Consider the following 13,264-nt stretch of genomic DNA (forward strand, 5'->3'; position numbering starts at 1 on the left):
GCTCTATCAGTGCCATAGAAAGGAGTAAAATGACACACAGGTAATACTGCAGAGATGTATTTGTAGAATAGTTTGTACATTCATTAGGATGACTGATGTTGCCTTGCGAGCTCTGGGCAGTAACACTCCTCTACTCTATCCGCAGATCCCTGGACGATGGCTTTTAGCAAGAGCCACAATCGCAAATATTTCTACAATTTGAAGACACACCAGTCCCAATTCGAAGTACCTTTGGAGTCCATCGCACCATTTCAGTAAGTGGATTGTTGCCCAGATCATGTGACTGCGCTGCTTCTTTCAGAGTGGCCGAATGGAGGGAAAGATGACCTTCGTCAAGTCATTCAACATCACTTTAGAGTACAACTGAAACCAACCGATTTTTTTTTTAAACATTTGCATAGAATAGGGAAGGGTTAAACGTCTCAGAGGAACTGTCTAATTCACTGGTGGTCAACTCACTTGATATAGGGAGCTTCAATTGTGGCCCCTGAGATCACCAGTGGGGCCACACATAACATTCAGTGACTATAATGCTACAGAGAGTTGTCAGAGCTTGCTGACATGGTACAAGAGATGGTCAGAGACTGCAGACATGGTACAGGAGAGGCTCAGAGACTGCGGACATGTTACAGGAGAGGGTCAGAGACTGCAGACATGGTACAGGAGAGGCTCAGAGACTGCGGACATGTTACAGGAGAGGGTCAGAGACTGCAGACATGGTACAGGAGAGGGTTCGAGACTGCGGACATGGTACAGGAGAGGGTCAGAGACTGCAGACATAGTACAGGAGAGGGTCAGAGACTGCAGACATAGTACAGGAGAGGGTCAGAGACTGCAGACGTGGTACAGCAGAGGCTCAGAGACTGCACACATGGTACAGGAGAGGGTCAGAGACTGCAGACGTGGTACAGCAGAGGCTCAGAGACTGCAGACATGGTACAGGAGAGGGTCAGAGACTGCAGACGTGGTACAGCAGAGGCTCAGAGACTGCACACATGGTACAGGAGAGGGTCAGAGACTGCAGACATGGTACAGAAGAGGGTCAGAGACTGCAGGTACAGGAGAGGATCAGAGACTGCAGACATGGTACAGGAGAGGGTCAGAGACTGCAGACATGGTACAGGAGAGGGTCAGAGACTGCAGACATGGTACAGAAGAGGGTCAGAGACTGCAGGTACAGGAGAGGATCAGAGACTGCAGACATGGTACAGGAGAGGGTCAGAGACTGCACACATGGTCCAGGAGACGATCGGAGGTAGATATACTTCAGGAGATGTTCGGAGACAGCAGACATACAAGAGATAGCCAGAGACAGTAGACATGGTACAGGAGACGATCAGAGATAGACTTATTTCAGGAGATGTTTCGGAGACAGCAGACATGGTAGAAAAAGTTGGCCAGAGACTGCAGATATGCTTTGTGAGCAGTTGGAGCCTGGGGACATGCCATAGACCAGGGATATGCAATTAACGGACCTCCAGCTGTTGCAAAACTACAAGTCTCATCATGCCTCTGCCTCTGGGTGTTATTGCTTGTGGCTGTCAGAGTCTTGCAATGCCTCATGGGACTTGTAGTTCTGCAACAGCTGGAGGTCCGCTAATTGCATATCCCTGCCATAGACTGAAGACACATACCATGAGACTCCTGGAGATCACTGATTTTACCATCCATTTACAAAATCATTGCTTCAACATTAGTAATGCATACAGCCTCACTTAAAATTGGCCCGTGACACAATTTATTTTCTTCTCAGCAAGGTACATTATAAAATCACAAATCGAGAAAAGGTATGAACAGCATAAGAAAAAAGGACGGTCCAAAAGCAGTAAAAGGTGCCCCGAGCGCCACACAAAAACTGCCAAAGGGCTGCAGGCTGGGAACCAAGGGTCTCATTGAAGAGATATCCTTCCACTTCCTGTCCTGTAGACACAGCAGGAAGTGAGAGGAATTCTCTGTAAAGGGAACTTCCCCTCTTAGACAGTTGTCACCAGAACTGGTTCCCTCTTCTGGTGCCAACTCAAAAACTTCTCATCATTTTCCCCTAATTTGCCTATTTGCAATGCTTTAAAATACCACATTCCTGCTGAAATAAAAATAGCCCAACAAATTCTGTTTTTGTCGATAGATTTCACCAGTACACACGCCAGCAAAGCGTGGTCTTTTAAGGGCTTGTTCTCAGGGCCGCCATTTAAAAATGACGTGGGGCCCTGTATAGCCTACCTAACAGCCCCCCCCCCCCCCCCAAAACCCCAAACCCTACCTGTATCCTGCCTTAGGGTTAGTGACAGGTCTACATTTAAAGCGTAAAGAAATGAGCTCGGTATGGGAGACAGAGGGGTTGATTTACTAAAATTAAATAGACTGTGCACTTTACAAGTTCAGTTGCTCCAGAGCTTAGTAAATGAGGTGAAGCTTCACTTTACAAAGAATACCCAATCACATCCGAGGATATAAAAAACGAAACAAAAAAAAAAAGCATTTTTGCTTGCAGGTGATCGGATAATGAAAATCAGCAGAGCTTCCCCTCATTTACTAATTTCCGGAGCAAATGCTCTTGCAAAGTGCTCAGTCTTTTTGCCTTCAGTAAATCAACCCCAGAGTGACCCTTTATAGCTAATCTTTATGTTTAAGGTCCCTTAAAATAATTAGTTTGGGCCACCTTGGCCCAACAACAGGTGTGTTTGCTCAGCACGCTGTAGTAAATGTTTGTAGTACAGCGATGTGTTCCAGCAGGTAGGATGGGGACTTCCTGTTCCCCCTCCCGCAACCAAAATAGAGTCGGGCTGACCGCCGCTCAGCCATTCGCAGGAAGCTTTGTGTTCTCTGAATGAATACAAAGCTTCCTCTGATTGGCTGAGAAGGAGATTGTGACATCATCTGCCCACCTCTCCACCTCATTCAATCAGAGGAAGCTTTGTACAAATTTATAGAATACAGAAGCTTCCCGTGAATGGCTGAGTGGCGGATAGCCCGAGTCTATTTTGTTCCAGGAGTGAGACCAGAAGTTCCAATCCTACTGCCGGAACACAGCGCTGTATACTGGTATATAGCTGAGACTACATACAGTTCATACAGTGTACCCCGAAAGTGCACCTATTAGTTGTAGTAGTTCATTTAGGCCAGCTTGACCCAAACAAGAGGGATAGTAAACATGAAGATCAGCTTTAACCATTTGACCCCCGGAAGATTTACCCCCCCCTTCATGACCAGGTCTTTTTTGGATTCTTTTGCGATACAGCACTGTGTTACCTCGTTACTTTAACCGCTTCAGCCCCGGAAGATTTTACCCCCTTCCTGACCAGAGCACTTTTTGCGATTCGGCACTGCGGCGATTTAACTGACAACTGCGCGGTCGTGCGACGTTGCTCCCGAACAAAATTGACGTCCTTTTTTTCCCCACAAATAGAACTTTCTTTTGGTGGTATTTGATCACCTCTGCAGTTTTATTTTTTGTGCTATAAACAAAAAAAGAGCGACAATTTTGAAAAAAAAAAAACTCAATATTTTTTACTTTTTTGCTATAATAAATATCCCCCAAAAATATATAAACAATTTTTTTCCTCTGTTTGGGCCGATATGTATTCCTCTACATATTATTGGTAATAAAAATCGCAATAAGCGTATATTGATTGGTTTGCGCAAAAGTTAAAGCATCTACAAAATAGGGGATAGTTTTATGGCATTTTTATTATTAATTTTTTTTTTTACTAGTAATGGCGGCGATCAGCGATTTTTATCGGGACTGTGACATTATGGCGGACACATCGGACACTTATGACACATTTTTGGGACCATTGGCATTTATACAGCGATCAGTGCTATAAAAATGCATTGATTACTGTAAAAATGTCACTGGCAGTGAAGGGGTTAACCACTAGGGGGGCGATCAAGGGGTTAATGTGTTCCCTAGTGTGTGTTCTAACTGAAGGGGGGAGGGAACTGTGTAGGGGAAGAGATAGATCGCTGTTCATACTCTGTATGAACAGATGATCTGTCACCTCTCCCCTCAGAGAACTGGAAACTGTTTACACACACAGATCCCAGCTCTCCGTTTGCTCCAAGCGATCGCGGGAGCCCAGCGGTGATCGCGACCGGGCACTCGCATCGGCTGCGTGGGCACGCGCCCCTAGTGGCCACAGGGCGAAGCGACGTTGCATAACGTCGTTTCGCCCAGCTGTGCCATTCTGCCTCAGTACAACTGCGACGGCTGGTCGATAAGTGGTTAACTGACAATTGCGCGGTCGTGCAACACTGTACCAGAATAAAATGTATGTCTTATTGTCCCCCACAAATAGAGCTTTCTTTTGGTGGTATTTGATCACCTCTGCGTTATTTATTTTTTGCGCTTTAAACAAATAAAGACCTCAATATTTTTTTTTTATCCAAATAAAAAATTTAAAAAATCTTATTTCTTCATAAATTTAGGCCAATATGTATTCTGCTACATATTTTTGGTAAAAAAAAAATCCCAAAAAGCGTATATTGATTCATTTTCGCAAAAGTTATAGTGTCTACAAACGATGGGATAGATACTGGATTTTTTAAATTTTTATTAATGCGGCGATCAACGACTTATAGCAGGACTGCGATATTGCGGCGGTTAAACGGACACTAACTGACACCTGTGTGGGAACCCGCGACACTAATACAGAGATCAGTGCTAAAAAATATGTACTGTCACTGTACTAATGACACTCACTGGGAAGGGGTTAAACGTCAAGGGGGGGGGGGGGGGGGCAATCAAAGGTTTAACTGTGTCCCTAGCCCAGTGTCTTTGTGTACTATGTGAGGTGCTTTTACTAAGGGAAGTGCTTTGCAGGGACACAAAATCCATCACCTCCCCCCTTGTCAGAACAGGGATCTGTCTTGTTTACATAGGCAGAAGCTCCGTTCTGTGTCTCCATGCCCGACGATCAGCGGGTGCCAGCAGACATCCAGTGCCCATCACCCGCAGATCGGCTTCTGCTGTGAGTAATCGGAGCAGAAGCAGCCCGCCAACGGTGCACGCGCCCCCCCCGGCGGAAGTGCAGAACCACATTTATATATGTGATTCTGGGCAGGAGGGTCACTGTGTAGCAGTATATTTGCTATGGGGGCTCCTTAAGTGGTTAAGCTATGTGGCGTCGCCCTGTAGCAGTATATCTGCTATAGGGGGCTCCTTAAGTGGTTAAGCGATGTGGCGTCACCATGTAGCAGTATATCTGCTATAGGGACCTCCTTTAAGTGGTTAAACTATGTGGCGTCGCCCTGTAGCAGTATATCTGCTATAGGGGGCTCCTTAAGTGGTTAAGCGATGTGGCGTCACCATGTAGCAGTATATCTGCTATAGGGACCTCCTTTAAGTGGTTAAACTATGTGGCGTCACCCTGTAGCAGTATATCTGCTATAGGGGGCTCCTTAAGTGGTTAAGCTATGTGGCGTCACCCTGTAGCAGTATATCTGCTATAGGGGGCTCCTTAAGTGGTTTAAGCTATGTGGCGTCACCATGTAGCAGTATATCTGCTATAGGGGCCTCCTTTAAGTGGTTTAAGCTATGTGGCAAACAAGGCTTACCTGTCCCGGCTGGAACAATGGCTGCATTGTGTGAGGCTTTCATAGGCACTTTGAAGTCCTCGACCTTCTCCTATTGACGTCCGCGCGGTTTCGATGTCCGTTTCCTGTGTGCGTTCAGCAGCCTTGTGTTAATGGACCTCACATTGGCTCTTCTCACTGAGCTGAATGTAAAGTGACGCACGCACCAACAAAAAAGTGCGTGTAGTGTATGAAGCCATGCTCATTAACAGGGCTGTAACGATCGTCATGCTCCATAATGGTTGTTATTTTCCACAGTGACGGCCAGCGAGAAATTCAAATCAGTGATATCAATTATATCATCGGTTTACCACCTTCTCCTTCAGTAAATGAAGCTTTTATTCTGTTCCAGGAAGCTTTTTTTGTCTCTGACGTTTTACTGGATGAAAAGAAAAGTTTGCACAATGAATTTCGCACATCTTACTGAACAGCTTGTCGCCGAGTACTGTAAACAGCGATTTAAAGCGGAGTTCCACCCAAAAATGGAACTTCCGCTTTAAGTGTAGGTGACCCCCCGACATGCCGCATTTGGAATGTCATTTTGGGGGGGGGGGGGGGGCAGATACCCTCTTTTTTAGGGGCACCCAGCTCCCACTTCCTCCCGGGGCTCCGCGGAGCCGGAAGGGAGTTCACCCCACCCCCACCCTGCAATCTTCTGGGACATGTCACAGGTCCCAGAAGATTGCCGGCCAATCACAACACACAGTGTGACTCGCCCACAGTCACAATGCGGGGGGAGAGGAGCGGGGCTTCATTCGCCCGCCCGCATCCCTGGACCATGGGACAGGTGAGTTTTCAATTAATAAAGTGACACTTAGGCCCCTTTCACACTGGGGCGGTGGGGGCGTCGGCGGTAAAACAGCGCTATTTTTAGCGCTGTTTTACCGTCGCTTTTGCGGCTGTATTCGGCCGCTAGCGGTGCAGTTTTAACCCCCGCTGGCGGCCGAAAAAGGGTTAAACCCGCTCGTATAGCGCGGCTATACCGCGGTATAGCCGCGCTGTCCCATTGATTTCAATGGGAAGGAGCGGTGAACACACCGCTCCTTCACCGCTCCAAAGATGCGGCTCGCAGGACTTTTTTTACCGTCCTGCCAGCGCACCGCTTCAGTGTGAAAGCCCTCGGGCTTTCACACTGAACTAACAGCGGAGGCTGTTTAGGGGCGGTTTGCAGGCGGTATTTTTAGCGCAATAACGCCTGCAAACCGCCCCAGTGTGAAAGGGGCCTAAAGGTTTGTTTTTTTGTTTTTTTTTAAATAACAAACATATCATACTTACCTCCGCTGTGCAGCTCGTTTTGCACAGAGTGGCCCCGAACCTCGTCTTCTGGGGTCCCTCGGCGGCTCTTGCGGCTCCTCCGGAAATCAGATAACCCCCTAGGAGAAGCGATCTCCCGGGGGGGGGGGGGGTTACCTTGCGGGCACGCTCCCGAGTCCAGAATTCGTGTCCATAGAGGCCGAATGCAGCACTCGGCCCCGCCCCCCAAGCGCCCGCATCATTGGGTTTGATTGACAGCAGCGGGAGCCAATGGCTGCGCTGCTATCAATCTATCCAATCAAGAGCCGAGAACCTATTGGTGATATCAATCAGAAGAATCGCTCACCATTGATGGTGTCACAGTAGAGGGGGGGATGGTGCTCCATCATTGTGTCAGTTGGGGAAATTGTGTCCCATGGGCCAGATAAAAGCAAGCAAAGGGCCACATCTGGCCCTCGGGCCGCAGTCCGGAGACCCCTGAGAGAAAAACAAGCAGGTGACTGCTTGGGAACAGCCCACTGCATGGGAAGACATTATTTTTGACAGAAGTTGGGCTTTAATTAAAAGATGTTAAAGTAAAATGAAAAGCTGCACAAAAAAAACAAACAAACAACCTATTCATTGAGATATAAAAGCGCCAGAACCAAGTTGTTATAGAGGCGAGTTCACTTAAAAAAAAAAAAAAAAAAAATAAACTCTCTCAATGAACATGAACTATCCAATAAAAAGAAAAAACTTGAAAACAAGTCAAATTTCTCAAAAAAATTTAGGCCAATATGTATTCTTCTACGTGTCTTTGGTAAAAGAAAATCCCAATAAGCGTGTATTGATCGGTTTTCACAAAAGTTATAGCGTCTACAAACTATGGGATAGATACTGGAATTTTTTTTTTATACTTGTAATGCGGTGATCAGTCACTTATAGCGTGACTGCGATATTGCGGCGGACAATCGGATTGGTTTACGCAAACATAAACACCTTCTTTGCCTTTTTTTTTTTTTTGTGATCAAATGTTCTGTTCTCAGCTGCTTAAAGAGGAATTGCAGTCTGTTCACATAATTTGTAATAAAAAACGTATTTGCCATTCTGAAGCTTCCCTCCAACCGCTTTGCATATTATGTTATATATACTGCGATTCTGTACTTGACAAATATGCTGCAGAAATCTCCCTCCACTGAGTCTGGCTGCACCCATTTTAACTGTGGGCAGCTGAAGCTGCTGCCTGTTCACGTCCTAGATTTAAACAGACACACAGAGGCACACCACCAGCTCTGCAGCTCTCATTGGTCTTCTTATGACTCATCCCCCCTCCCTTCCTGGCAAACTCTCACAAGATTGAGAGAAAGAGAGAGCTGTGCATGATGTCATAAGTCTAGGCCAGCGATGGTGAACCTTGGCACCCCAGATATTTTGGAACTACATTTCCCATGATGCTCATGCACTCTGCAGTGTAGTTGAGCATCATGGTAAATGTAGTTCCATCATCACTGGCCTAGGCTAATGACCAGACAAGAAACAGGAAGTGGGCTGTATAAGGGATTTACTGGCAGAAAAAAAGTTTTACTATCCAAAGTTATAACAACAACAACAAGGGCAGAAGATTTAATAGATGAAAAGATGAAGAAATGACCAAAGTTCTGCTTTAAGGAGTTTAGAGGGGGGGGAGGGAGGGCGAGGTGTCCAGGCAATTCTGATCATTGGAGGAGAGCAGGCTGAGTTCCCAGCACAGCCAGAAGACTGGCCACACTGCGCTCTTCTGCTTAGTGTGGTCAGTTTTTAATAGGAAAGCAGAGGGACTTGCAGGAACACCGGGGATTTCACACAAAGGAAGTAATACAAAGAGAACAGGAGACTTTCTCATACAAGTACATGGTACAGCAGCCACCTGTCAGGAATATTTAGTGTTTGGTTGACATATTCTTCAAGTTCTCGGTGTGTATTGTGGTCTCAGCCTGTGTTTTGTGTGTCTGTCCCATTTCCAGTGTCTGTTTCTCGGAGCGGCTGTTTTGGGAGTGGGGAGACGGCGTCCAGATTCACGACTCTCAGAAACAGGACCCCGGCACGGACAAGCTCTCCAGAGACGCCGTTCTGGACTTCATTCGCACACACCAGCCTTGCTCCTCCGGGGGCAGAGAGGAGAGGTAGTCCTAACACAGAGGGGGCGTCTGTCACACGCGGAGGTCCTACCCTCCTCCTCCTCCTCCTCCTGGACTTTGGTAACCTTTTAAGAGACTTGACCCGTGAGCCCAGAGATTGCGGAGGGATCTCCTATCAACTTCCTTTACAGAGGCCTGAATTGCACTGCATAGAGAGAAAAAAAAAGAAAATATATTTTGTTTTGCCCCTGGTGTGGCTCCTCTTCTACTTTGTTAACATTCTATTTTTTGATGAAGGGTTGCTTTATTTTTGATTTTTGATCTTCTATTTGTCTTGTTATGACTCGTTATCACAATGTGGTTTTGAATTTGCTAGGTATCGGTAATCTGGTGATTGGACTGGGCCCCCAAGGGATGACCAATCGGTGTGAGTCCGTAAGTCTGATCTGATCATTTTTTGTGTCCCTTCTGCAGTGCCGCCCCCCCCAGTGACATCATCTCATAATAAAGAGCCGTAATAAGTACTTGGTTGTAAAAAGAAAGGAGGAGATTCCAGCTGAAGGGCACAGCAGTTCTATGGAAGGGAAGCAACAGTGGAATATTTTTAAGCCACATAAAGTAGGGTTGCGCCAATACAGAGTATTTTCACGAGTATGAGTGAAAATGCTCCAATACACGAAACCGATACTTTTTGCGGTGCGATTTGAGCCCATACAAAATGAACAGGCTCAAACGGCACTGCAAAATGGGATTTGAACAGGAATTTCCCGCACTGCTCTCTGTGTGAACTCAGGCTTGTCACAGTGACTTCGGCCTGGGTTCACACGGTAGCGGTGTGGGAAACCGCATGCAGTTCAGACAGGTATCGCACCGCATTCCTATTCAAATCGCATGTGATTCTTTGCAGTGCCATTTGAGCCCATTCATTTTTGTATGGGCTAAAATCGCACTGCAAAGGTTATCGGTACATGACCGAAAGTATCGGTACTCAATAAAAATTCCACTATCTGTGCAACCCTAACATAAAGGCCTCATTCACATGGGTGCTGATGCAGCTCATTCAAGTCCATAGGGACGCAGCGGCTGCACGGACACAGCCGCTAGTCCCAATTTTTACAGCGTGGATGGGAGGAAGCTCCCCTTACCGGCTATTGTATTCCGACAGCTGGCACCTGTGGCTGTCAGAATACTGGGAACAGTGGCTGCCTAGTCACAGGCTGGGATGGGTCCAGGATAAACTGGGCTCAGACTGCACCTGCCCATACTCCCCCCCCCCCCCCCCCCCCCCTGACAGCTTGGGGTTTAATTTGTCATGAACCACCCTCTGCGTATGACAAGCTTTAGATCAGTGGTGTCAAACTCAATTATAATGCGTGCGGCATCAGCATTATGGTTCAGTTGTACCTGTAAGACTAAACGTCCAGAGCACCGACCCCGCCCCCCCTTCCCCTTACATCAAATGTCAAGAGTCCCCCACCCTCTCTTACATCACAGTGTGCCCCCTTACCTTGTGTTGCAGGGGGCAGAGCTGGGAAGCAGAAAGTGCAGGTTCTGGAGGAGGACCAGAGGGGGGCTGGAGTCCACTGAATGCAGAGAGCAGAGGGGGTGCTGCGGCTGCACAGAGAGGCAACAGGCTCTGTAGGAGGAGTTCTGTCCACTTCTCTATTGCTGAGACAATGTGGGGGGGGGGGGCGGAGACGAAGGGGGTGCCACAGCTGCAGGAGCGGTGCGAGGGCCCATATGAAATGGCTTGGCAGGCCACGTGTGCTTTAAATTTTCAGCTATTTGTTTCCTGAACAGATGATACTCAAATACATCCCCTAAAAGTGCTGCTGTGTACTGGGTCAGCCACTGATACTGAAAATTCAAGATTGCACGTTGCCGCTAAATTTTTGATACATGATAAAAACTCAGCAATGGCTCGTTCACACAGGAGGTTTGGGGGGCGCTTTTACCACCCCCCAATCGCTACCTCTTTGAGCTGCAGAGGCAGCACCTGGGGGGTGCACATGCCGCGGCAGGAATTATCCACCCTGTCTCTTTCAAGTGAATAGGGCCGCTCTGCAAGCACCCCACAACCGGGTTCAATATATGCAGCTGTAGCGTGCTAGTTCAGGTTTCAAGCAGGGCTGTGGGGAGGCAATGCAACACCTACTCACCGCCTGCCAAATGCAGAAGGGCAAAGCTGGTGTAAATGAGCCCTTGTGTCACCTGTGTGTATGAAGGATAAAATTGTTGGCTTCCAGAATGACTGGCTCCGGACTTCTACGCGACTCAACCACAGGCATGAACCCCACATCCCAGGCATGGACGGTTCAGGATTTATTTGCATGGTTCCTGGCTGACCCTATCTGGGAGGGGGGGAATTTTTCTGACAGCCATTCTAGTTCTCTCTGCATTAGGCTGGAGACAGTAGAGTCTGTGGAGTGCACAAATAATGTAACTGATGAATCATTGTTTACTGTACATTCATTGGTTGGATCTTACGTCTGTGGACTCCCACATCGGTCCACACCAGGTATGATTGTCAGCCCGGGACAACCTGTATATATGTGACATCTTTGTGTTTTATGCATGTTTGGCTGAGGAACAACAGATTCCTGTGGCAATAAACCACTTTAGTGGACACCATAAGATTATTGTATGGCTCTTTTCATGTCCATTAGGGTTCATGCTTTCTTCAGAAGCTGCCTGTTTTCCTAAACAGTGTATGCAGCTTTTTTTCCTCAGCACAAGCAATGGCAAACACCACAGAGAAAAGATCTGCTTCAGTTGAGCTTTAGCGCACATCCCGGACGAGCCCCCAATTGTTTTGCTTGCGTCTAGTAAGGTTACTTTGCGGTTTAATCCAAGGAAGCTATTAAAACTGTGTAGTGTGTTAATTCTTTTACTACACAGAAAAGCTGCACATACAACTGCAGAAAACACAATTCATAGCATGCAAAGTATACCAAAATATGCCTACAACTTGTACAAGCTGACTCTCTTCCTAGAAAATAAGCATGTACAATATTGTATGCAATAAGCATGCTAAACAGTTACTCAACTTGGATCTTTTTTTTTATGATGGAATCTTCTCATGGATTGAGTGCAACACAAAACATCTGTTGCTGCTTCTTTGTCTGGCCACATGGCCTGTTCAAAAAAAAAAAAAAGAAGTCCTCCCCTAACTTTCTGTACATCATAACCTGTAACCTGACTTCCTCTGCTATGCTCAGAAACCAGTCCAACTGGTTCATTTGCATGACAATAGGAAAGGCTTAGCTTAAAAAAAAAAAAAACTGCACATGATCTTAAAATCTAACAATTAACATATGTCTGTGCTATAAAATCACCCAAAAAATATCCATAGCAACACATCTATCAACGGTAGGACATTAGGTGGCAGAAGCTGGCTGCGTCCTAGCAATGGAATGACGCTAAAAGGCTTCTTATCAATAGAGAGCGCTGGGTGGCTTCCTTGACAGGTTGTATTGTATCCATGTAGAAAAAAATGATCCGCACTCCGGTTGTTGCTCTTAAAATTTCTTCTTTTTATTGAATAGCCACAGTGAACAAACGCAGATTAAGTCAGGACGCGTTTTGGCCTATAAGGCCTTAGTCATAACGTGTGGTTATGACTAAGGCCTTATAGGCTGAAACGCAAAAACTGACTTAATCTGCATTTGTTCACTGTGGCTATTCAATAAAATGAAGAAATTTCAAGAGCAACAACCGGAGTGCGGATCATTTTTTCTACATTACTCTACTCAGCCAGCGACTGTGGATCGAGCACCTGGGAGCTCTGCTATCTATGTGGTGTATGGGTAGTAGCACTGACTTTTCTGTTTTATGTATTGTATCCATCCCACGCCTTACAGGCTTGCTCGCAGTTGGTGCAAGGTGCTGTAGTGACTTGGTGGATGGCACCACCATTGGAAAATAAGGATCTTCGCTAGCGCACCTCGGTACACAAAACAGCAGGCATTACAAGTCAAAGTTTCGGGGGCCCTGCAGGTTCCCTTTTTCAATGCAGAAAAAGCCCAGCAACTTGGGTAGCTTTCTTGAGAAGTCTCCCTCGTCCTAGCAACAGGGTCATTTATGCTTTAAATGCTGCCCTCTTCCACACTGCACAAGTGTTACTTGTTTATAGAGCACTTTCTACGCAGGATTTTGTTGCCAGCTTCTGCTAGCATGATCCTGCATACTAGTTGCTGTGTTTTCATATGGCCATGAGGATGTGAAGTCTTGCTTGGCTCATTGCAGCAGAATGTGCCTGGAAATGAAGGACAGACTGCGTGATTTTATAAAATCAGGTGATTAAAGGGGAAAATGGCAGCTTATACCTAGCAAGGGAAGTGCCA

The 13,264-nt window shown here is 46.6% G+C and overlaps 1 protein-coding gene across 2 annotated transcripts in view; it reads left to right on the forward strand.

Moving 5' to 3' along the window:
- Positions 1 to 9,173, forward strand: part of CMTR1 (cap methyltransferase 1) — a 79,231-nt gene extending 70,058 nt beyond the window's left edge. For both annotated transcript variants that reach the window (XM_073628737.1, XM_073628738.1), the window contains exons 24-25: positions 146 to 254; positions 8,808 to 9,173. In XM_073628737.1, coding sequence (XP_073484838.1) covers positions 146 to 254; positions 8,808 to 8,970 — 272 coding nt within the window. In that variant the 3' untranslated portion in view covers positions 8,971 to 9,173. The remainder of the gene's footprint in view (positions 1 to 145; positions 255 to 8,807) is intronic.
- Positions 9,174 to 13,264: the final 4,091 nt, after the last annotated feature.

This window comes from Aquarana catesbeiana, linkage group LG04 (assembly GCF_042186555.1).
Source record: "Aquarana catesbeiana isolate 2022-GZ linkage group LG04, ASM4218655v1, whole genome shotgun sequence".
Lineage (NCBI taxonomy): Eukaryota > Metazoa > Chordata > Amphibia > Anura > Ranidae > Aquarana > Aquarana catesbeiana.